This window comes from Vombatus ursinus, unplaced genomic scaffold, assembly GCF_900497805.2.
Source record: "Vombatus ursinus unplaced genomic scaffold, bare-nosed wombat genome assembly UNPS02009062.1, whole genome shotgun sequence".
Classification (NCBI taxonomy): Eukaryota; Metazoa; Chordata; class Mammalia; order Diprotodontia; family Vombatidae; genus Vombatus; species Vombatus ursinus.
In genome coordinates this window covers 2,374,056-2,399,296 of record NW_020948840.1, presented here as the reverse complement: position 1 = coordinate 2,399,296, position 25,241 = coordinate 2,374,056, and the positions used below count along the sequence as shown (strand labels likewise).

The following is a 25,241-nucleotide window of genomic DNA, read 5'->3' as shown; positions in this document are numbered from 1 at the left end:
TTTTTCTTTTTATTTCTTGGCTGTTCATCTTGGACCTTCCTAAATATTAACTGCTGGCTTCCATATTATTATTCACAGATTGTTGATGAAGCAGTGGCAAAGAAAACTTGTGAAGACCACCAGCTCTGTGTAGTTGCTGTATTGCCTCATATCCTTGATACTGGTAAGAGAAACAGAAGTTCATGTTTCATCAGTTTTTCTTCTGATACTAACGTATCCTGTAGATAGCTTTTAAGTAGAGAGAGAAAAATTGCTCCTTCTCTAACTCAAATTTTGTCTGTCTAAAACAGGAGCAGCAGGCAGAAAGTCTTACTTAGAAGTTCTACTAAAGTTGGCAGAAAAATACAAAAAGAAATTGTGGGGGTAAGTTATTGAGCATTTTATCTTAATAGTTTTCACATTTCAGAAGGTATAGGACTTCTGGACATTGTCTTCCCATTAGGTATCTGGAATAGTTAAGATCTTATTGTTTCTTGTAGTGTTTTAAATCTGTCTTTAGAAAGTGCGTACTGTATGTGTGAGATATACTAGAATATTTTCCAGTAAATATAGGAGTGAAACAAGGATGTCCACTCTCCCTACTACTAGACGATTAATAGCTTCAGCAAACTTGCAGGCAACAGAATAAATGAGCAAAAAAATAAAAAGTGCATGCTCCCATTAAATGACCTTAGGATTATGCAGAACATGTAGGATGATTATTAAATAGAAAAGGTGAAGGTGTCCAGTGGACCCAGGTTTTAACACAAAACATAAAGCTATGTGATTCTTCTCAATCCCTAACTCCAAGGAGATGGTAGTGGTGGTAGTTGTCAATAGAGGTAGAAATCAATTTACCCATTAAATAAAAGAGTTTAAGTTGAGAAGCAGGTTGATTGGGCTTAAGGAGGAATCTCTTGACTGAGTGAAAGGCTTCTAAAGAAGAGAAGATGATAGAATCTATCTTCTGTAGATCTTTGTGAGACTAGACAAGCTTTATGAATGATAATCCTGTTTTGTGGATATTATGATTTCCACAAAAAAAAGGCAAGATTGTATAGTGAGGAAAGTTTTGAGTTTGAAAGCTGAAGGTTGAGTCCTTGTTCTGACATTTAGCAGGCATGTTACCAGCAACAAATCAGTTAACTATTTTAAGCTTCAATTTTTTATTAGTAAAATGAGCTTAGGAATACTGACACCACTTATTTCTTGTCAGCATTGAAGAGATATATAAAGGATTTTGGTAATCCCATAAGCATTCATTTTTCTTTGTACAGCAGTAGACTGTGTTTACATAGTACTCTAAATTTTACAAAGTATATTCCTTATACCCTATGTCCTGTGAGGTAAAATAATAAGTAGTAGTATCATTCATATGTAAATGCAGTCCTATATCTCTTCCCTTTCAGGGCTGTTCTCCTTGAGAAAGCTATCTATAATCAGTTCTTCTATTTCTTTCTTCTCACTCGCTGTAACTGTCTGTAGTCACTGCCAGCCTTGACATTTAATTGAAAATTGCTCTCTCCAAAATTACTAATGATCTCGTAATCTAAGGGCCTTTTCCCATTTTTCACATTTTCATGGTGCTTCTCGGACCTGGTTCTCGTAACCTGATTGCTCTTTTTCAGTCTTCTTTGCCGTATCTTCTTCCAAGTCACAGCTTCAAAGCTCTATCCGGATCTTCTCTTCTCCCTCTATATACTGTTTCACTTGGTGATCTCATCAGTTCCCATGGATTCAGTTATTGTTTCTGTGCTGGTGATTTTCAGATCAATTTTTCTAGCCCTAACCCATCTCCTAACCTATGGTCTCTTACCTCCGACTGCTTAACAGACATCTCAAATTGGATGTTTTATAGACATCTTTAACTGAACATGTCAGAAACTAAACTCATTATCTTTCCCACCCACACCTTCCCCTCTTGTTAGTTTCCCTATTATTGTTAAGAGCATCACCATCTTCCCAGGCCCTGATAAATACTGGCCTTCAAGCAAAGAAAATGGGAATGTCACTATTAGGGTAGTTGAAAAAAGTACCATCTCATCAAAAGGAAATTTGTACATCAAAGGACATTTGCTACCCATTCAAAACACCTCTTTGTTATGGGAAATCTGTAATTAACAGAATTTTAAAGAATGTGATTTGCCATAACCTTCTGTCCTTCCATTTATTCCTATGTTTTCCCCTCCCCACCAAACCTATTCACCTTCTTCCCTACAGTCTCCATTCACCTGCCTCCTTCATTGCACACATTTTCTTCCCTTCAAGATCTTGACCCTTAGCTAACCAGTTCAACTTTTTATACTGTCTTCAGTCCCTAGCCCCATTTCCTGTCTGCCATTTATCCCTTTTCAAACTCCACCTTGGATTACTCTTATCTATTTTCTCCATTCCTGTTTGAAAGCTGCTACTGAAGAAAGACTCACAGTCATGTTGATTGGGTCAACCACAAATTGGTTTTCTGTTCTCAACTGGGCACTCACTGTTGCATGCAGTCATTTTATTCATCCCTGATGTCCCCATTTCTGTCAAGTAGGCCACCATTTTTCCAGCCACCCAGGTTCAAAATCTTAATGTCATTCTTGATTCTTCGTTCTCTGTCACCCCCTGTATCTGGTAAGTTACCAAGTTTTGTTGACTCCATCTTAACATCTCTCACATCTGTCTGCTTCTCTCAACTTGCAGCACAACCATCCTGACTTAAGTTTTAATCACCTCTTGCCTAGACTATTGTAATAGCCTTCTAACCGTTTTTCTTGTATCCAGTCTCTTCTCTTTCCAAAACACTCTCTAAAGCTGCCAAATTGCTGTACCTAATGTGCACCATATCACTGGATAAAATACAGACTTCACTTAGGGCATGTAAAGCCCCGTAGAGTCTGGCTTTAGACTATCTTTTATTTGTATAAATTATATACTGTTACCCTGCAGACACTACACTCCAGACAAACCATCCTTCTTGCTGTTCCCCATATATGACATTCTGCCTCATACTTCTGTGGGTTTGCACAGTCAAGTCCACATGCCTAGAATGGTCTTCCTTCTTGCCTCTGCCTCTTGAAATCTCTTGTTCCCTTCAAAGCTCCGTTCAGATGCTACTCAAGAGACCTTTTCTGATTTCCTCAATTTTGTATTTATTTTTAATATATCCTATATTTACTTATCTTTGTATATTTCATATTTTATCTCCTCTTTTATATGTGGAAATGATATTTTGGGGGTGGAGAAATGACCAATCTTTTATTCTTAACTTGAGGTCAATTAATAGTATAATGAGTACCCTGAGAAATTATAAAAATATTCTTTTCTAGATGGCTGTGGACAGAAGCTGGAGCTCAGCATGAGCTTGAAACTGCGTTGGGAATTGGAGGTTTTGGGTACCCTGCAATGGCAGCTGTCAATACACGGAAGATGAAATTTGCTCTTTTGAAAGGTTCTTTCAGTGAGCAAGGAATTAATGAGTTTCTTAGGTAAGTGGGGGGCATGGTGCATAGAAGGCTTTGAAGTTAAAATGAGCTTTGAGATACGCTAATTTTGTAGGTGACTGAAATAAGCTTTTCAACCCACATTTAAATTAGTTGGTGCTTTAATTTGCTCCATTTTTGATGGCCTTTTTCTCTTAAATAATATTGATAATTCTAAAGTGGTAAATATTAGGGGGGCAGCCAGGTGTCACAGTGGGGTAGTCAGGAAGACCTGAGTTCAAATCCAGCCTCAGACACTTACTAGCTGTGTGACCTTGGGAAAGTCACTTAGCCAGTTTTCCTCAGTTTCCTCCACTGTAAAATAGGTATAAGAATAGCATCCTTCATCACTGTTGATTGTGGGGCTTATGAGACAATACTTGTAAATTGCTTAGCACAATGTCTGACATAGTAGGCATTATATAAATGCTAACTTTTCATTACCATTTTAGCATTATTAATGATAATATATAATAATTGTGCTTTATATTGAATCTTTTCATAGTCACAAAGTTACCAGACTTTCTGTTCCAGCCTTAGAAACAGGTTTTGTTTTTATTTTATTTTTGTTTTCTAAAGACATTTTTAGCCATAAGCAAAGTTATTATGAACCAGGGATCCAGAAGGGCCAGAGCTGGCTAATCAAGATTCCACTGTAGTTGGCTTTGGACTCTAGTTATTTGAACACAGGTGTGTCTGACCAGGGAATTCACAGTTCTTCAAATAACATAATAAATCCACTCTAGGAAGTGTTAAAAAGTTTACTTGCTTTCCTATCCTTGTTCTCTGCTCATATCCGTGCTTTCCACAGTATACTGGAATTTGACCTTGTCCCTTATTTTGAGAAAAATAGCCATCCCCTAACTCCCAGCCTAAAGAGAAGCAGCCTTCCATAAGATTCAGCCTTTACTTCTCAGTTACATCTTCTCTGAGGTAGGGCAAGTAATTGTCTAATTGAAAAAATCTACCATCTTATCTCCACGTCTGGGTACAAAGTAGATACTTAATTAAAATGGTGACAATCAGAGGACTTAGCCTAGCAGCTTACTAATATCCATAAGAAATTGAAAGCCAGATTTTACCAAATTGTGTGTTAGCTGAGCATGGATAATTAAGAGTTCACCCTACCTCTGAATATGTGAAGAAATCTTTAGAGTATATAGAGTGTTTTCAGACAAGTATAATAAAAATACATGTTCCGTAATTTTAAAAAAAGATGAAATTAAAATTTAGATGGAATAGACATGAATGGTCAAATCATTGGTTTAGTTTTCATTTAGTAACCAAGAGAAGCAGTATGGCATAGTAGATAGATATCTGGCCTTGAGGCTAAATCCTATCTCCAACACCTACCTGCTGTGTCACCCTAGGCAGGTCACTTAACCTCTCAGTGTTTTAGGCAAATCTGTAAGTAAGGGAAAAGATACTGATCTCAGTTAGTAGAGGTGGTTTCCTCATCTGGGGGTGTTCTTTGTACTGATGAAATCATTGATCTATATCCTGTCATATCATTTAGTAAAATAGTGCATTACAAAAAAACTTTCTTTTCACAGTGCTTCCCTGGAAGCCTTTAATGTTCAGAAAATAGTTGTTGGGAAAGCTGTACAGCCCACCTGGGCATAGTGATTAGGCCCTACTGCTCATCACCAGATATTCTCCCTGGGCCCTAGGGTAGGGGGAAATCATTATAAGGATCACATTTTTGTCTCTCTCTTAAAAACCTAATATAAATTTTTATGCTCCTCAGAAACATTTCAGATTTGTAACTTAGTTTTTATGGGATTAAAATGCCATGAGTAATCTAGTTTTGTGTTTTCAGGGAGCCAAGTTAGTGACATATTCTCATATAGTGTATATCTAATATGGCTACTTTAATGATGTTGCCATATCTAAAATATGGAAGAAGGGATATCAGCTTCTTGGTTTTTAAAAGTTATTTTCATCTTTAAAGGAGTTGGACTAGATAATCTCTAAAATCACTTTTAGCTTTAAAACTTTATGCTTCTACAAGGGTAGCAAAGCATACTTTTTTTTATAATTAAAAGCGTTAGATGGGGGCAGCTAGGTGGCGCAATGCATAGAGCACCGGCCGTGAAGTCAGAAGAACCTGAGTTCAAATGTGCCCTCTGGTCTCTGGCCTCAGACACATAACACTCACTAGCTGTGTGACCCTGGGCAAGTCACTTAACCCTGTTGCCTAAACCAAAAAAAAAAAAAAAAAAGCATCTGACAAATGTTTTGGTTTCCCCACTATATTGTCTAACAAAAATAAGAGATTGAATTGATGTCTGATTGTTATGAGCATGTGGGAGACTGCAATGTACAGAAATTGGCTTGAGCCAATAGCTTATCTTTTCTCAAATTACTTGTGGAATTTGAATAAGAATAAATTGTGTGCTTTTTGTAGGGAAGGAAGTATAATACCTAATCTTTGTAAACCTGGATGCAACCAGTTAGAAGCTTCTAGTAGTATAAAATTGAATCAAAAAAAAAAAAAGATTAAATCTCTACCCCCGGACCCTTTTGTCTACTTTAGCATTCTACTAGTTCCTTCCCTGCTGCCTCTAAACAAACCCAAGTCTATCCTATCCTTAGCTAATCTTTACTACTTACTACATTCCACCATGACCACAAGATATTATCCTCTAGTTCTCCTTTATTTCTCAAACTACTTGAAAAAACTTTCTACACTTGTTGGCTTCACTTGTTCTTTCATTTTTCTCTCATTTGCTTCTAAACTTAATTCAGTCTGGATTCCTGCCTTGTCACTCAACCTAAATTGGCCTATCTCAGTCTTCATCCTTTTTTCACTTCTGCGCTCTGCAACATTACAAATTTTAACAGCCCTCTCTTCCTGGGTACTGTTTTCCTTTGGGTTTTCATAACACTTCTCTATCTTTGTTCTGTTTCTTCTCAATCTCTTTTACAGTATCATCAGGTATAATACTCCACATATAACTATAGGTATGCCCCAGGGTTCTGTCCTGGGCCCTTTTATCTAATGGTCTTTCGTGATCCCATTCTCATAAATGGGTTTAATTGTCATCTATGATGATGAATCCAAATCTGTATTTCTTATCCTAGTCTCCTCTGGGTTATAGTCCTGAATTGTTAGCTGCCTGTTGGGTGTCCCATAGATATCACCAACTCGAGCATTTTTTTTTCCTGAAATTGCAAGTGGATAGTAAAGAATGAAGTTTCTCTTTAAGAGTTTATATGTCTTGGATCCCATTTAGCAGTCTGATGCCTATGGACCCCTTCTCAGGATAGTGTTTTGAAATATGAAAGAATTGCTAAATTTCAGTTAGAGGTTAGTGAAAATAAAGATTTAATTTTTCCCCTGTCCAGTTTCACAAGCCTACCTTCTCTTCCTGACTTTCATCACCCCACTCCACCCCCAAAAAAAATTTATCCACAGACCTTTTCAAGAGTCTCTGTATCCAGATTCTAAAGCAGCAATTTTTCAAGTATGGTCAGAAGAGGCCCTAAAACCAAAAAGTTTGATAACTGCTGATTTATAGCAGCTTTAGTTCTGTAGGAACCATAGTAATACTAACTTTAAAGTAGTAAGCTCCTCTAGGAAAGAAAATTAATGAACTACCTCCAAAATTTATTTGAATTGATCTGTTATATAATTGTGCATCTATAATAGTGTAATGTAAAGAGCCCTGGATTTTGAGTCAGGTGAACTAGATCCCAATCTTAACACTTAACTTGCTTTCCTCATCTATAAAATGAGGAGATTCTCTGATTTATCTCACCTTGTCATATTTTTGCCAATGAATACAAATTGCTGAGAAACAGACTTTGTCAGAAATAGATTAGAGCTGTGGTTCTTTTGGTAGAGATGACTTTGCTAATGAGATCTTCATTCTATTCATACATTCAGATTTATTCATTTTCACCAGTTGAACCTTCTAATACTCAATACTTCAGAACATTTTTGTGGGGAATGATAGATAAAACATGCCTGAGTAGCAATAAGGACCATGACTATTATTCATATTTTAACCCTACTCAGTTTGATCTAGAGTTTTCATTAAGTGCCTTCTCTTAGGATGGGATCGCTCTGGTCTGTGAAAGAGGAGAGACACACACAGTTTCTCACTCAGTATGTGCAAAGTTAATGTCTAGTACAGGAGCCCTTAAGAAAGATTGCATGTGATAACAAAAAGTAGATACATAAAAGTCAATTCCTAGCAGATTCTTTTAAGGTTTGGATTTTATTGAAATCTCTGGAAACATTCCTCCAAATCACTAGCTTATTATATTGATGGAATAATTAAGGCTAAAATTACAAAAACCCTTGTTAATTGACTGGATTTACTTACATTTCAAAAAAGCATGTTAAAGAAATTAAAATGGCTACAGATATTGTCATAGTACATAGTGGTTAAAGTGATAATAAAAAGCTGGCATTTACATAGTGCTTTAAGGTTTGCAAAATGCTTTAACAATAGTTAACATGTATGTAGCACTTAACTATGTGGCAACAATTTTGAAATGCTATAAGGATTAGTTCAGTGATAAACCATGAATCCAGACTATTGAAGATGAATCACATGCCTTCATCCTGACAGAGAAGCAGTGGACAAAGGCATGGGAAAGGAATAAGCATTTATATGCCTACTAGGAGCTTAGCACTTTTTACCATATACTATCTTATTTGATCTTCACAACAACCCTGCAAGGGTAAGTACTGTTACAAATGAGGGACCTGAGACAAACAGAGGTTAAGCGATTTGCCCAGGGTCACACAGCTAGTAAGTTTCTGATACAAAATTTGAACACAGGTCTTCCTGACACCAGGTCCAGCACTCTACCCACCTAGTGGGCCACCTAGCTGCTTTAATATTTACAAAGTACTATAACAAATATAGTTTAGTATGAAAGACCCAGTTTGAAAAAGAGGAAACATTGAAATCTTTTTAAATTCAGTTAAAATATTTTGGAAAGAGATATTTTTGATAATTGTTTAATGGAATAGAACATTTGGACTCCAGAGGCTCTGGGAGACCCTTGTCACAAGTTTCGATATCTGTGTCTCGTTTTCCTCAGGTAGAAAAGGAGGTAGGTTTGGTTTAGATCTTTAAAGTCACTTTCTTCTCTAAATTCTAAGTAGCAGCAAAATTTGCAGAATACTCAGGGATTTTCCACGTTTGGGGCTAATAATGAGTGTAAGCTGAAATTCTTTTAAGTAGAAAGTTTCTCTTCCTAGTTGCTAATTTATAAGACATTATGTCTTGAAAAAGCTTTTTTTTTTAAATAGGGAAAGTGGGTCTGATTCTGTGATTTCAACCATGCAAAGAATTCCCCAGTACTAAAATTCCCTCTCTTATGAAATCAGCAACTGTAACAGTCTGAGAAAGTTGCTTCAGGCAGTTGTGTCAAACTCAGATAGAAACAGGGGCCATAGATAAGGATCCTTGACAGCTACATGTTGACTTAGTTTTAAAATGCAGTATTACCTGTGTTTTATTTTATTAAGTATTTACCAATTACATTTTAATCTGGCTCAGACCCCCTGGGGAGTGTTGTAGACCTTGGTGTTTGACACCTAGCCTAGAACACTGAGAGGTTGTGACCTGCCTGGGATCGAAGAGCCAGAATGTGTAGGCAGGACTTGAGCTCAGGCAGGTTTTCCTGGCTTCAGTGTCATTTCTCCATCCACTCTACTACATTGCCATAAGCTATAAACTTGAGAAAGTCTCTAGATTTGCCTTCAAGTTTGTGTATTCCTTGAAATAATTTTCTTCTGAGGATCTCATTTAAATTTGGGAGCTCCACTGTTCTGGCTCTAATAAACTCTTTTACCTTGAACAGGTCATTTCCCCTTTCTGAGGATTTAGCTGATTTTAAAATGGAGAGGTTGGAAGGCCACTGAGTGGTTTGGTGGCTATAGTGCTAGGCCTGGAATCAGGAAGGCAGGAGTTCACAACCAGTCTTGGACACATAACTTCTGTCCACCTCGGTTTCATTTGTCAAATGAGGATAATAGTGCCTACTTGCCATGATTGTTGTGAGGATCAAATGAAGTATTTGCAAAGCGCTTTACAAAACCTTAGAGCACTATGTAAATGCTATTATAAAGTGATACCTAAAATCCCTTTCAATTTTAAATCAATTTTCCTTTGCATCAATAGTGTGGACTTTTAATTTGTTCGGCTCACATATCTAGATCTTCCTGTCAGACCTTTTTTTTTTCTCCCGATTCTTATGGCATCACTAAACAGGATAGGTTATATAATGTATTGACACTGTAATTCACACTTACTCCCTACTCTGAAATAGTAGGGACCTCATAGACTTCTTAAATAAATTGCCTCCTTTGGCCCTTGGAAAATGGGGGAAAACAGACTACATGTGTAACTTTCTGCCTGGGGATATTTAATTGGTTTCCTTAAAAACACCCTAGGTGAAACAAAGGTACTTGGCTATTTCCTGATTTGGTGAGGGTAGTGTTTTTGGGAAAGCTACTATAGCATGTAAAGAGTTGCCATTAGACTAGTTCTTAATCCTCAGCATTTAGTTTGATATAATTACCTATATAGATCAGAGAATATATAATTTTTCAGGGGACAGAATTGAGAAAAACAAAGTTACTATTTCTCTTGAGCTATTGTCATGGGTGGGTGGGTGGGTGGGTATGATTTAACATTTTATTCCCCCCCCCAATTACATATAAACTATTTTGAGTCCCAATTTCCCTCCTCTCCTGAGAAGGGAAGCAATTTGATATAGATTATACATGTGCAGTCATGCAAAACATTTCCTTATTTAGCCATGTTGTGAAAGAAAACAGACAAAAAGAAGGGAAAGAAAAAGAATGCTTCAATCTGCATTCAGACTCCATCAGTTCTTTCTGTGGAGAAGGATAACGTTTTTCATCGTAAGTCCTCAAGACTTGTCTTGAATCATTAAGAATAACTAATCTGGGGCAGCTACCCACCACGGTATTCTATTACATTCATATGCAACAACCTGTTCAAGCATTCCCCAACTGATGGACATCCACTCAATTTCCAATTCTTTGCCATCACAAAAAGAGCTGCTATAAATACTTTTGTATATAAGTCATTTTCCTTTTTGTTGCTTTTTTATTTCTTTAGGATACAGACCTAGTAGTGGTATTGCTTGGTCAAATGATATGCATGGTTTTATAGCCCTTTAGAGTGGTTTTCCTTGATGATTTCTTGAATGATGATATCTAGGCTCTTTTTTTTTTTTTTAATTTTGGCTTTCAAGTAGTCTGATAATTTTTAAATTATCTCTCCTGGATCTGTTTTCCAGTGAGATTGTACTTTTTTTTTATTCTTTTGATTTTGTTTGATTGTTTCTTGATGTCTTAGTACACTTTCCCAAGCTTCAGGGTTTTTGTGCAGCTGTTTCCAGAGCTTGTTCTGGAGGGCTCTGTAAGCTTTCAGTTCTTCCAAGGTGGTATGATCTAAGGAGAGATGTGTTTATTGCTCTTCTGGCCTGTGCTCTCTTCTGCCCTGGAGGTGTGACCAGAGTCCCTGCTCCCCTGCAGCTACAAGCTCTGATTGTGCTAGTGTTCCTCCTCACCCCAGGACAGCGAACCGGATCCATGGGGGCAGTGCAGCAGGTGTCCTGCCCCCAGTGCCAGCAGAACCACTGATCTTCTGACCAGTTATCCAACCCCCTTACCATCTGTGGACTGAGAACTCCAAAAGTAGCCATTGCCACTGCTGATTCAGTCACTCCCAAGGTCTTCTCCTAGGCCTGGGGCTGGTGGGGCTGTGCTGGCGTGGCCTACACTGGACTGTGCTTCACTCTCACCCTAGTTAGACAGCTTTGTTTACTGACCTTGTAAGTTGTCTTGGCTAGAAAACTGTTTCACCCCATCCTTTTGTGGGTTCTGCCACTCCCAAATTTGTTTTAAGGCATTATTTTAAAGGTATTTGGAGGGTAATCTGGGAGAGCCAGGGTGAGTCCCTTTCTTCACCATGTTGGCTCCACCTCCACTGCGTTGTGGTGGTGTGGCTCCACAAAGACATAGATGTAATTGTATTCGCTCCTACATGGCTTAGACTTTTAGAGGCTGAAGGGGACCAAAGAGCCAGAGCTAAAATTATAGCCAGCTATGATCCTTGCAGTTACTTGTTAAAATGAAATGAGTTAACTTGAGAAGAGGGAAGAGGCAATGGAGATTATAGGAGACTACATAGGATCTAAGGATTTAGGGAGTAGAAGCCGACTGCTTGTTCCATGTGCAGAATATATTCTTGCCGGGTGTCATCTTCTCACAGTACCAAAACAGCACAAAAATTATGCATGCAATTGACCCAGACATGTTGGTATACCGTAGTATTCCAGCTAATCTGATGCAGGAGAAGTTAGGATTTTGGTTTTGGTTTTTTTTTTTCCTTTTTCATGAAACATGCCACTGCTTAGTAAGCATGTAAATAAGTTGTATATGGCTCTTAACAAGTAATTAACCTGGCAAAACTAAGTCATAAATCAAGGTTTTGTTTTAATCGGCTACTTGAGAATTTAACTACAGCGCCAAGTTTGAGGATAAAGTCATTCTTTTCAGAACCACCTTGCTTTCTAGCTCGTGAACTGAAATAATGAGAAGACCAAATACTTGGAATTGTACCATTTTAAGTGAAAAAAGAATGTTTTTGTATTTGTTACTGATTTATAATTGCACTTAAATATAATTGGGGAGGTTGCCTTGAAATGTAAATTTTCCAGTCTTTAAGAATGTTGAAGTCACGTTTTACTTAGCTCACCAAATATATATTTTGAGATGTTTTAAATCGTACAATTTATTTTACAGAGAGCTTTCTGTTGGCCGTGGCTCCACAGCACCAGTAGGTGGTGGTGTTTTTCCTAAAATAAGCACTGTAGCTCCCTGGGATGGCAAAGATGGTGAGGTAAGCATTTATATATGTGCTAAGCACTTTATAAATATTATCTCATTTGATTCTCACAACAACCCTGCAAAGTAGATGCTGCTATTATCCCTGTTTCACAATTGAGGAAACTGAGGTTAAGGCTACTTTCTGTCATATCCTGGGAGACGTAATTTGCTATAATCTTTTGTATTTTGTATTTACTACAGTGATTTTTTGAATTTTTACTATTAGCTCCATCACTGAACACTTAGCCACTCCAGAATCTTTTGTTTTCTCATGAGAAATACCATCACTCTTGAATAAAGAGGACCCAGTTTCAAGCCCTTACACTTCTCATTGACAACTATTTGTCTTAGGCAACTTACCCACACTTCCTTGGTGCCTCAGTTTCCTCATCTCTAAACTGAGGAGATTGAACCACATGATCTCTGAGGTTTGCCCTTCCAGCTGAGATTTTGACACTATGACAGGGAATATTATGGCTTTGGCCCATTGTCTCATGAGTTGTGTTAATAGTTAATAAGTTATTACTTTGTTGTTTAGAAGGCTAGAGCATCTTTGAGTTGTTAGGAGCAACGTATTGTTTCTCCATGACTGAAGTAGAGCTATGTTTAAGAAACTATGTAATAGTGGTCAAATTCTTTTTGTTGGTCGTTTGTAATATTTAATCTACTGTTTGACTTAGGCACATGAAAATTGAGAGGAAGAGTTTTAAGCGGTGAGATTAAAAACGATCAGAAAGTATGTGGTGTAATAGGCATTTAACCCATCTGTAAAGTTTGATCCTTTGTAAAGTTTTTGTAAAACTTTTTAAAGTAAAGATCCTTCCAGCATTTAGAAGTCTGACTCTAAAGTATTACTTTGCCACCTTCAGTTAAATCCCATTTACTGTTTCACAGCTTCCCATTGAAGATGATATTGACCTCAGTGATGTAGAACTCGACGACTTAGGAAAAGATGAGTTGTGAGATATGACATATACTTCTTGGGAGCGGATTTTTCCAGCAGTGGTGGAACATCCTTTGCAATCAAATGGATATACCAGTGGCCTTTTTTAAAAACTGAAGCAGCATTGTTTGGTCATTCGAAACACTGTAACAGTGAACTGTTTGCATCTCAAGAAAAACATTGAAAAATTCTATGAATTGTTGTTAACCAGTGAATTTGATTGTATTCTGTCAAATAATATTTTGAAGATAATTGATTTTTTTTTGTTGCTGTTAAAAACATTTTTTTCCATCCCAAGTTTGCTGTTTGTAGGTTCTTTAAGGCTGTTACTTTACTAAGTTTTTAACTGTGATTTTTTTTTCTTAATTTGAACACAATGCTTTGTTCCAGTTAAAGAATAAAAACAAAGTATTTTTGACAGTGCCTATCATGTATGAAAACAAGTCCACATCACAAAGTTTAATTCAGGGTTAAAGGTTGTGACTATCAGCTATCCTCACATAATAATGCCCTTTAGGTTTCTTTCTTCCCTTCTATAGGTGAATAGTAAGAACATAATATATATGCCTTTGGAGAGATGTGGCTCTCTGGCTTTCTTTCCCCTTACCATCTTTTTTCTTTTCTTATTTTTGTTTTCACTGGGTCTGTTTTCACATTTCTCTTATTTTAAGCATATTATCTTTGTAAACTAAATACCTACAGAAATACAACACTTGCTTGTAGCACTATTTTATTTTCACATTTTATAAAGTTAGTTTAAGTTTTGGGAACCCAGACAAAACTTGTATGTGAAATATACTCTGTATACTCTTGAGCAGAATTAGGGACAAAGCATTTGTGAAAGCCAGGCAAAACTCAATCATATACTGTTTTTAAAGTGCTTCTTATTCAAAAGCAGCCACCTATCCCTAGTGTTTCCTTTGCTTGAGAGTAGGTTTTAATCAATTGCTGGTTCAGGGCTTCATTTCCAATCTACTGCTCTTGATCCTCTTTTTAGGCCTCATCAAATGAATATCAGGGAACAGAACCCAGGTATATAGCTAGGCAATAAGAGGTTTCCAAATGTTTGTTAAATGGTGTGGTGTACTCCATTTGTAATAAGTCTTTTTTAGACTTCTGTGTAAGGCATGGAACCCTGCTTTAGGACCTGGACTCTTCAACCTTGGCAAATTGTGTATCTTAGACTTTCAGGCAGGGAACCAGAACTATGAGACTAAGTACAAAACAGTTGTAATTACTTTACATGTTTGTACATACAATGCCTTGAATATGTGTAGGGTGACTAGGTGTTCAGTATTATCTTAGTATTTAATTATGTTTAAATTGAAGTCAAGAAAAAATACTTCAAAGTTCAAAGACTATGGGAGCTTTTCTTTATTGTAACATACAAAAAATAAATACAACCATAACTAATTTTTGTGAGTAATTTTTGTAACATTCTAAATTCTCTAACTTAGAGAAGACAGCATCTACAGTTTAATTTGATTACATAAAGACATGAAATAAGGTTATTTCTAGAGTTACTAAGGGTTACCAGACTCAAAAAAGCTAGTCAAGAAGACTTAGGTCAATGTGAAAGTAGACATAAGGAAAATAATCTTGGTTATTTAGTTGTAATCCAGGAATATCCACAGAAGCCTAGAAAAGGAAGAAAAGACATTCTTGAAAGAGCAAGCTGTTTTTTTTTTAAGTTTAACATTGTTTATATTTTCCATGTTTTAGCCTTTGAAAACACTGCTCTGCTCTAAATTTAACATTTGACAAGAACTTATCTAGATATTCAAACTAATTCTTCCTGCCACCCTTCACATTGATTTATTTCCTACACACACACACTCTTTTATAATGGGAATAAAATACAATTACATCTTGTCATAGATGATATACATACATCCAGTATACTTGCTGCTGCTACTTCATCCAGGTGTTTGAAGACTGAGTTTAGAACCTCTCTTAAACGTTTTGTGGCCTTCTTGTGGGGTTGTAAAAGCACTGCCTGAAAATTCACAGGTAGTCCATACCTTTTTCAAATATATAAAATATTATTGACTCAAAGTGTAAAGATCAAGACCATCTTAAAATGTACAGTAAAACCTCAAATAAGCAAACATTACCAGTTTTTTGCTTGACATTTAAAGTACATTAGACCCAGTTTACCATTGTACTGTTTCTAACAGACAAAAGTTGCTGACATTGAATATAGTCAATAGGCTATAAGCATCACTCTAAACATCAGTGATGTCCAACAGCTGGGTGATGCAGTGGATAGAGCACCAGCCCTGGAGTCAGGAGGCCCTGAGTTCAGATCTGGTCTTAAGACAGTATGTGACTCTAGGCAAGTCAAATTAAGCCCAATTGCTGCTTCTCCCTCCCACCCCCCACCCCCCCCCCCAAAAAAGACAGGTGTCAGAATTCTGGCACATGAAGAACGTTGTTTACTTGAGCTCTGGGGGAAGTAGTATGACTAATACCTTCTAAAGTTACTAGTGTAAGGATGGGGAGGTAGGAAAAAAGAATATCAGTCAGGGGCCTGTAGAATCAAGTTACTCTAAAAAGTAAATGCTAGCTAAAAAACGGAAGTTGTTCCTGAATAAAAGATGTATCCTAAAGAAATGAGGACTTACACCAAGCTATAGTTCTAAGGAGTAAAATACTTTTATGGTCATTGGTTTAAAAAAAAAAGGATGTCATAGGGCCCAATGGTTCTTTGACTCAAATGCCATTTTTATAGTCATTCTTTTATCAGAACAGACCATTAAAAGTAAAATTTTTCCCTTTTGGCCCACAAATTGTTTTCATCCACCCATTCCACCAGGGGAAGTCTTCACATTCTTGGGGTAGACACCTCCTAACTCACCAACAGATTTGACACCCCTTGACCTGGTTTAGCCCATCAGGCCAAAACTGTTTACTGGGATGTGGCTGCTGTGCCTGCTACAGCTTCTTGGAGCCACAGGTAAGAGGTGGACACCAAAGGTGGAGAGCAGCCCTGAAAAGAGCTCAGCAGCCTTCATATCGGAGGTACTAATCTTCCCTGAACACACCCTATACCCCTTAGAACTTAAAAGATTTTACATCAAGACATTCAAAATTATATATGTATCAAGGGGAGATTCCCTATGCATAAAACCGGAGCAAAAATGAGTTTGACTATTTGTTGACTCATGTCATTAGGTGCTAAAAACATTGGAGGTGAGAACTCTAGGTTTATGAAAGCATAACCCTAACCCTAAAGCTCTCGTGTTTTTCCTGCTCTTCTGTTGCTGTGTTCTCCCTGGTGATTATTAGGCAATTAGCTAATTAACATTCTTTGTGCCCTCTTCCTCCCCCCCAAAAATAAAATCACTTTATATTACCTATTTTCGTGTGTCCTCCAGATAAAATAGATGGCCCTTGAGGGCAAAGACTGTTTCTTTTTTATCTGTATCCCTAGCACCTGGCACATAGTAGGTATTTAATACATAATTAGCTGTGCTAAAGAGAGGTTAGATCTCCATTCGTGGTAGAGATGGGGGACAACTAAGTGTGGAAAACTACATATACATATAGAATTGGCATATTCTGCTGAATTATTTTTCTTATTCTTTGTTGTAAAGGATGGCTCTCTCTGGGAGGGATCTTTTGGGAAAGGAAAGTGAATAATTAGCAGTGTTTTGTTTTTCCCCAAGAGAAGGCAACATTTCCTTAAATCAGTCTTAATTCTTAAACCACAACTCTATTAAACAAAAGCCTTCAGGAGATAATTATTTGCACTTTCTATTACATTGTATCAACTTGTAGGAATTAAATTAATATGATATTGTCAGCATCAGAAGTTGATATAAAATCTGCCACCAGCTGGGGTGACTCTCCAAGAAGTTACTATCTTGGAACATTTCTCAAGATCCTGTTCTCCCTTAAAAAGTTGGCAACCTGTGGAAGGTAGAGGAATATGTCAACATACAAGGGGAAAATTCTGATAGCAAATAGGCACCAACTCCCAATATAGAGAAACTTGGATTTTGAAAGATATTTGTTACCTTTTCATTCAAAGCAAATGGGATCATGGGGTAGACCTTCCCTCCCCTCTCTCTCCTCTACCCTACCCTCTCCTTTCCTCCTCTTCTCCCTCTCCTGTCCTGTCCCCTCCCCTCCCTTTCCCCTTCCCCTCTCCTTTCCCTCTCTCTCCTCTATCTTCTTTTCTTCTCTCCCTCTCCTCTTCCCTCCTCTGTCCTCTCTTCTCCATCCCCACTGCTCCCCTCTATAGTGGTTCTTGGTTGCAACATAGGCTTCTTCTTCATGCAGTCTTTAGCTTTTCCTCCTGTCATCTCCTGTGGAGATTTCTCCGGCAATATTGTTGTTGTTTTGTGTTTTGTTTTTTCTTTTTTTTTTTTTTGAGCTAGGCAATGGGGTTAAGTGACTTGCCCAGGGTCACACACGTAGTAAATGTTACATGTCTGAGGGCAGATTTGAACTCAAGTCTTCCTGAATCCAGGGCCAGTGCTCTATCCACTACGCCACCTAGCTGTCCCTGGGAATATTGTTTTACCAGCTTTACTCTGCATCTAGTATTGTCCTGTTCTTCACTTCTGTGAAGAGACTGGACAGAAATGTTCTCATTCTGCTCCAGAATACCTATGACCAGTGTTTAACAGTCTTACAAGCTCTGCCCAATGCCCACGCCCCGACATAACCCAGGTGGAAGGCTATATTACCTATGGGCATGATGATACAGGCCTTTCTAATTTGTTCCACTGTTCTCTCTAAAATTCTATAAAATCTCAGCCACATAAAAGTAATATTTCTTTAGTCTTCAAATTTGCAGTGTTTTCCTTGTGACCCTAAGAAGGTAAGGTAGATGTCATCTCCATTTTATAGATGAATAAACTAAGGTTCTAAGCTCAGGTGAGCTACCTGTGGTCACACACAGTGTCAGAGCTGGGACTTGAACCCTAAATCTTCTGAGTCCAGGTCCAGTACTTTCCCCACTACTTCACATTTATTATCATCATCAATAAGGCAAAGCAGTTGAAGAATACTAGTTATACTAATTAATACTACTTAAAAATACTAAGCAAAATATTAATTAAAAATAAAATGTTAATCAATGGCTAGCATTTATATAGCATCTGACATGTATCAGACTAACCACTTTACAAATACCTCATCTGTCTCCCCTTAACAACCGTAGGGGAAAGGTGCTGTTATACTCATTTTGCAAACAGAAGCGAAAGGATTTGCCCAGGGTCACAAATTCGAACTGTCTTCTTGATTCTAGACCAGGCGCCACCTAACTGCCTTAAGAAAAATGGTATTTCTAGACATGTAACCTGGGTTCACTTACCTTAGCACAGATTCAACAAAGACTCTCAAAGCCTTTAGGTGAATCCAGGCAATAAAAGCTTCACTGAAGTTCACCTTGAGCCAGCGCAAAAGGGGACCCTTGAAAAGAAATCATGTTATCACCTTTCTCTTCTACCTTCAGACACAGCACGTTAGAAAGAAACTTTTCATTATGATAGAATACTGACATTGATAAGAACAAGAAGCTTGCAAAAGCTGAAAAGGTGGAGAATCCACCCAGAAGTCCACCTTCCAGAAAGATAAACCAGGCCCAACTATATTATGGGGGCTGATTGACATCAAATTCTAGACTCCATTAAGTAGAGTTGAAGGAAATGAGCAGCTCAGCCACCCAGCACATGCATACCATCTATACTAATGTCCGGGAAAACTAGCGAGCCCACCTTCAAAGTAAGTTCTGATACCAGGCAGATTTCAAGCTTCTGTCTGACAACAATTTCCAACTTGGGATCCTTTAGGGTTTTCATTGCAAGCTATAATGTCAACAGTGCTAAGGCCAACAGTGCTCTACCAACATTCCAAGACTACATTTCAGACCAGCTTAAAGCTCCAACCCTGCTTGGCAGAGGAAATGCGCAGATTTCAATAGCACTCCCCTTGATGTAGATAGTGACAAAACTTTCAGTAGCGCTTCTCTTGATGTGGATAGTGACAAAACTAATGATAATCAGCACAAGCTACAGATTCTTCTTAGGAATCTTAAATGCACTTCACAGACCATAGTGCATGAATCCTCCCCAGCACCTCAAGATAGGTTGGTAGGTGGTTGAGTACCATTCTCTTCATTTGTACAGATGGAGAAACCCAGAGAGCATAGATGAGCTGCCCAATATCCAGGTGAGTTAGTGGCAGAACCCGTCAAAAAGCCAAGGACTCATGTCTCCCAATCAGCTCCATCCACTCAGAATCCTGGGATAACCTAGCCCACCTGACCAAGAAGCACATTCGTTTAGGTATTAGGGGGAAGACGCAGCATTTAACAAAAAGTCCTATAGATTAGGAAAAGGCATGATTGGCAAGGGAAGGGTCCCCTTTTTCATCACTTTTATTAATTTGAGGTCTAGTGAAAGCCACACCAGATGATGAAAATGGTGGGGAGAGATTCATTTTATCAAAAGTTAAAGACCTCGCAGCCTGGAGAGGGAATAGAAAAGCTCCCCAAGCAGAATTGCTTACCTCACCCTCGCCCTCACTCTCTTTTTCTTTCTCCGTCTGCCCCGTAGTGGGCCTACCAGGGTTCCCTATCGGGGTTACCTTAACCATGTGATCCGGGAAGGTAGATGATCTCTTTTTAAGAGCAACACGTGAAGTTTGCTATAAGCATAGAAATGATTTATTAATCTTTCAGCAAACATGCATCAGAACACAAACTAACATTAAATCAATGAAAAGCATCTAAGAGCAAGCAAGTGAATGATGAAATTTAACATTAATCCTAGAGATTAAGTGTACAAGTTAGATCCGTCATCTAACCTGGGGAAACTGAAAATGGCCTGTGCCTGGCTTGGTGCATTTCCTTGCCCACAATTCCAGGACCAAAGTCAATCGCTGAAAGAGGGATTAAGATCACATACCATGCTTGGAATATACACAGCCTTTGCCTATATTTTGGGTTTTCCCTCATAGATCAACACAAAAAGTTAGTGGAATGGTCCCAGCCCTCCCCAAATCTTGAAGGAAGTCAGGGAAATAGAGGTGAGGGGGTAGAACTTTCCAGTAATGAAACAGCCAATGCAAAGGCATGAAGATGGGAGATTGGAGAGTCCTGAGAAATTGAAAGACCAGCAAAACTATACTGTAGAATGTGTGGAGGGGGTGTTAAGTGAAAAAAGACTGGAAGATGATGGAGAGTTGCTGGTACTGGACTGTAGCTCAGGAAATACCAGGTCTGAATTTGTAGATCTGAGATTTCATCTTATCTCTTTAAACACAGAGTCAAATGAAGGAGCACAATGAAAGCAGAAATAAAGCTTTTTTCTCCTTGGTCAAGAATAAAAGAAGGAAAATAAATAAATAAAATTTAAAAAATAAAAATAAAATAAAAAGAATAAAAGAAGGATGAAATGACTAGTTCTTAATGTATAATGCAATCAATTTAAAATGGGATTAAGACAGAAAATAGGTTCTGACCTATAAACCCAACACTGTAACACGCCCCACCCCCACCTAAAGGTTAGTAGGCAGGATGCTACTTTCCCCATATAATAAGATGAGAAGGTTGAAAGCTATTAAATGTTTAAAAGTTGGATGCCTGTTACAGAGCTCTATTTCCCTTCTTAAAGAAACCTTGGCCACACTCCCTGGGGCAGGGGAGGGGGGAGGATGGGGATGTACAGAAGTGGAATGCCATGTAAAATTCTAGACCAGCAATCTGATAACCCAGATGGCAGGTGTGATGCTCTTGTATAACACACTGATAAACGGGGTGGTCTCGGGTTGGCTTGTGATGATACAGAGGGTAGTGCCAAGGACCCCATTTTATCCCTCCTCCTCAGCACAGCCTTCTAAAAAGTTTCCCTGGAAATAAAAGACTCCTAGATAGTCCAGGAGCCTGGAAATACGATGAAATTCACAGGTAAGGAATTAGGAAAGATAGCTGGTTTCAAGTCAGGAAAGGATAATGCATTAGTTCCTTTATTGGGGCAGGGAGAAGGGGGAAGGGAAGTGGGGAGAGAAGTAGTGCTTTAATTTTTATTCTTTTTTTTTGGCTTTTTGGTGAGGCAGTTAGGGTTGTGCCTTGCCCAGGGTCACACAGCTAGTAAGTATCAAGTGTCTGAGGCTGAATTTGAACTCAGGTCCTCCTGAGTCCAAGGCCAGAGCTCTATCTACTGTGCCACCTAGCTGCCCCCTAAACTTTTATTTATATATATATATGTATGTATGTATGTATGTGTGTATGTATTTTGGGAGGGGGCGCGGTTAGGCAATGGGGTTAAGTGACTTGTCCAGGGTCACACAGCTAGTAAGTGGCAAGCGTCTGAGGAGGAATTTGAATTCAGGTCCTCCTGACTCCAGAGCCTCTATCCATTGTGCCACCTAGCTGCCCCTTTAATTTTTATTCTTCAAAAAATGTGGGGGGGGGGGGTCAGCTAAGTGACACAGTGGATAGAGCACCAGCCCTGAAGTCAGGAAGACCTGAGCGCAAATCCGGCCTCAGACCAAACACTTGACACTTACTAGCTATGTGACCCTGGGCAAGTCACTTAACCCCAGTTGCCTAAAAAAAAAAAAAGAAATGTGGATAAACAGGAATGCTCAGGAAATTGATGGGAGAGGTAGTTCTGGGGGTAACAAGATTTCCTAGTTAGCTCAAAGTTAATAGAATTGTAGACTGTAGTGAAAGGAGCCCCAGAAATCATCTACTCCCACTCTTCCCTCTTTCCCAATTAAAAAACCCGTGTTTGAGCTCTCACTTAGTATTATTTGGCAATGTCCCACTAAGACCTGCCTCAATAAAGTCAAGTCCATTGACCAGAATTGACTTATTCTCTTATGACTGAGGATCCTAGGGGAGTTCAGGGCCACTGTACAGAATGAAACGTCATCTGTTATTGTTCAAGACAATGTGAAAGTTGTGGGTGACTGAACACCAGACCTAAGCCAGAGGTTTGAAGTTTTTTGTGTCTAAATCTCTGACATCTTTTCTTTCTTGTCATATATCTCTTACTGCTAAAATTAGAGGCAGTCACAAAATTCCAGTTCATGTAGGTGCCAGGTAATTTGTTTACAGTAGTGATAGTTTTCTATGTTTTTTGCTTTTTCCTGATACACATGGAAAAGGGCTATTCAAAGCATTAATTGCAACATATTCAGGATTCTACGAGTTATCTAAACATCTGACAAACTTTGGCCGAAAAACAGAACACAGGATAATATATTAACAAATACCCTTCCAACAAATAACACTTCTAAAACTTCACCTGTCTTTAGAATAAACATATTTTCCTAACTTCAGCAGTAAGGATGACTTTTAATAAATTTTGTGTTGATTTGCATAAAGCCTTCTTCCCCCACCTCCAAGAAAGCAGAGGGGCTTTCTGGTCTTGCTCCCCTTTTCATGACCAGTCCTGAAAATCAGTAGAGATTCACAGGATTTCAGAACCAGAACCCTTGGTGGGAAGCATGGTAATAAAAGATTCACTGGACTCTCTGAGGAAAAGGAACAATAGGGGACATAGTTCTGGCTTCTGAAAACCTGACTATGATTTGGGTGGGGTTGCATATGTATTAAGCCCACTTTACAGAGGAGTAAACTAAGGAACTGAAAGAAATAATGATTTGCCCAAAGGCCATGCAGATCATCTTTAAAAATGGAAAGTCTGGGAGTAGCCAGGTGGTGCAGTGGATAAGCTCTGACCTTGCAGTCAGGAGGACCTGAGTTCAAATCTGGCCTCAGACACATAATACTTCCTGGCTGTGTGACTCTGGGCAAGTCACTTACCCCCAACTGCCTCACTAAAAAAATAATAATAATAATAACATAAAAATAAAAATGGAAAGTGTGTTACTTTCATTATATGCTAAGCTAAGCTTCCTTCACATAGTACAACGCTCACATGATACTACTGCTAAAGGATACCTTTCTAGGCAGATGCTTTGCTAAAAACATGGGCAGGTAAAGACAAGAGGTGGTTGTTTGGTACATCTGAACACCAAGCACCACTCCCTTGAAAATATGCTCTTGAACAGTCTAACCAATTTCATTCAGCATAGCTGCATTATTGCCATCAACAGAGGAGTTGTGTCGGTCCCTCTGACGAATGAACCCCTGAATTGTTGGCCTCAGGGTGAGGGCACCCTAAGATCCCTTTCAAAGGGAAACTGAGCTCATGTTCATCATCAATGCCTGTGGCTGCTTTCCTAGAGCCCCTGGTACAAAGCTCCTGTGAGGTCAGATGGTCCTACCTGATGGAAGTAGGTCAGAATTAAGAGAAGACAGGCTTCTATCTAGATCTATCTCTTAGAGAGTTGGAGACTAAATCAGGGAAACTTCCAGGCTTCAAACAAAGGGCTCTTCTAGCTAAAACATCTGCCCTGGTAAAGGGATAACCAAAGGGTGGGGAATTCAGTAAGAAAATTCACCAGGCTCAAGTACTTACATACTGTTGCTTCTTTTCAGACAGCAATTTAGTCATCTCTTCCCTTTCAGTTTTAATTTCTTTTTCATCATAGAAAAATTCACGGACAATGAACCTTAAAAGAAGCAATATGGAAATGTTTTACATGATTGTAAATGTACAACCTATATCTGACTGCTTACCGTCCCAGGGAGAGGGGAGGGGAAAAAAACAGGGAGACATAGATTTTGGAACTCAAAACTTTCAAAAAAAAAAAAAAAGAAGAAGAAGAAGAAGCAATATGTTAGCCAATTATTAAATATGTAGGAGGAAGAAAATCCTAGCAGACTAGCAGCCAGTAGAAAAGGGTTAAAATCCCAACTTTGCCATTAACTAAAGGGCAAGTTTATAGTTAGGATAGAGGCATTGCAGAAAAGCAACATTTTCAAGCTTTCAGCTTCAAATTTCAAAAAGGAAAAAAATATAAATAAAAGTAAATAGACAGATAAAAAACTGGGTGGGTGGATAAGTAAATAAATAAAGCAGAAGTCCCAAATCCTTACTTGTTTTCTTTGGCTTTGGCTTTGAAATCATTGATCACCTTCCGAAACATCGTGACTGTAAAGAGGCCTCCCTCGTCATCCTCAGCAATCAGTCTGCGGAGGAGAAGACCCCACTTGTAACTGTGCTCGGACTAAAAAAGGCATTGTTCTTCCCCAGGATATGACATCCTACTTTTCCTTCTGGTTAACACCTCAGAAAGGTTATGGGTGAGGATCCATGCATTTGAAAGGTTTAAGAGCTGGGAATACAAGGAATTTCCAAATTCTAACCCTGTAGTCTTCACTCTGCCAGCGTCTGGATTCTCCCAACTAGACTTATCAGCTAAGAGGTTTCAGGGATTGCTAATGACACACCTGAGGATACTCCACATGCGGTCTAAAGGTTAGTCCTTTTGAAGAGGAAAGTGTGCTAGACTAGGAGTTAGGAGAACTGGATTTGAATCCTGGCTTTGCAACTAACTGGGTGAAAGCCCAGATGGTATTTGACAGGAAGTTGGGTGGAAGACTTAAGACACTGGAGGATAGGATTTGGATTCAGCAAGGTCTTAACAAGTTAGAAGGACGATACTTACTTCTACATTACTTTAATACCTAAAAGATCAGTGATTTCATCAGTGTAAGCATTTTTTCCACTTGATAAACCCATTGGGGACAACCAGATGACAAGTACAATGTTAAAACTCAGACTATGGGGGGCATCTAGGTGGCTCGGTGGATAAAGCACTAGCCCTGAAGTCAGGAGGACCTGAGTTCAAATACAGCCTGAGACCAAACACTTGACACTTACTAGCTGTGTGACCCTGGGCAAGTCATTTAACCCCAACTGCCTTAAAAAAAAAACAAAAAAACCTCAGACTATGAACATAGAGAACATCACTAGCCCTGCACCTAAAGCATCTGCAGCTTGGTAAACTCTGCCAGAGCCTTTGAGAACCCAGTATCACCTCCATACCAAGATGAGTCTTGTGAATTGACATCTTCATACTTCTGAAGTCAGAATAACTGGGT

General features: G+C 38.6%; 2 protein-coding genes across 3 annotated transcripts in view; one reads left to right on the top strand and one right to left on the bottom strand.

Annotated features, from left to right (window-relative positions):
- The window catches only part of PDIA6 (protein disulfide isomerase family A member 6), a 41,293-nt gene extending 26,610 nt beyond the window's left edge, over positions 1-14,683 (top strand). Inside the window, exons 9-13 of the mRNA XM_027850301.1 lie at positions 79-163; positions 291-363; positions 3,291-3,449; positions 12,244-12,340; positions 13,222-14,683. Of these exons, the coding sequence (XP_027706102.1) occupies positions 79-163; positions 291-363; positions 3,291-3,449; positions 12,244-12,340; positions 13,222-13,290 (483 nt within the window). The 3' untranslated portion in view covers positions 13,291-14,683. The remainder of the gene's footprint in view (positions 1-78; positions 164-290; positions 364-3,290; positions 3,450-12,243; positions 12,341-13,221) is intronic.
- The window catches only part of ATP6V1C2 (ATPase H+ transporting V1 subunit C2), a 67,569-nt gene continuing 56,948 nt past the window's right edge, over positions 14,621-25,241 (bottom strand). Inside the window, exons 9-14 of one of the 2 annotated variants that reach the window (XM_027850302.1) lie at positions 24,234-24,326; positions 23,713-23,806; positions 19,790-19,927; positions 18,594-18,691; positions 15,162-15,291; positions 14,621-14,908 (exon numbers count right to left, since the gene is read on the bottom strand). In XM_027850302.1, coding sequence (XP_027706103.1) covers positions 14,819-14,908; positions 15,162-15,291; positions 18,594-18,691; positions 19,790-19,927; positions 23,713-23,806; positions 24,234-24,326 — 643 coding nt within the window. In that variant the 3' untranslated portion in view covers positions 14,621-14,818. The remainder of the gene's footprint in view (positions 14,909-15,161; positions 15,292-18,593; positions 18,692-19,789; positions 19,928-23,712; positions 23,807-24,233; positions 24,327-25,241) is intronic. The other variant, XM_027850303.1, reaches the window with a different exon arrangement.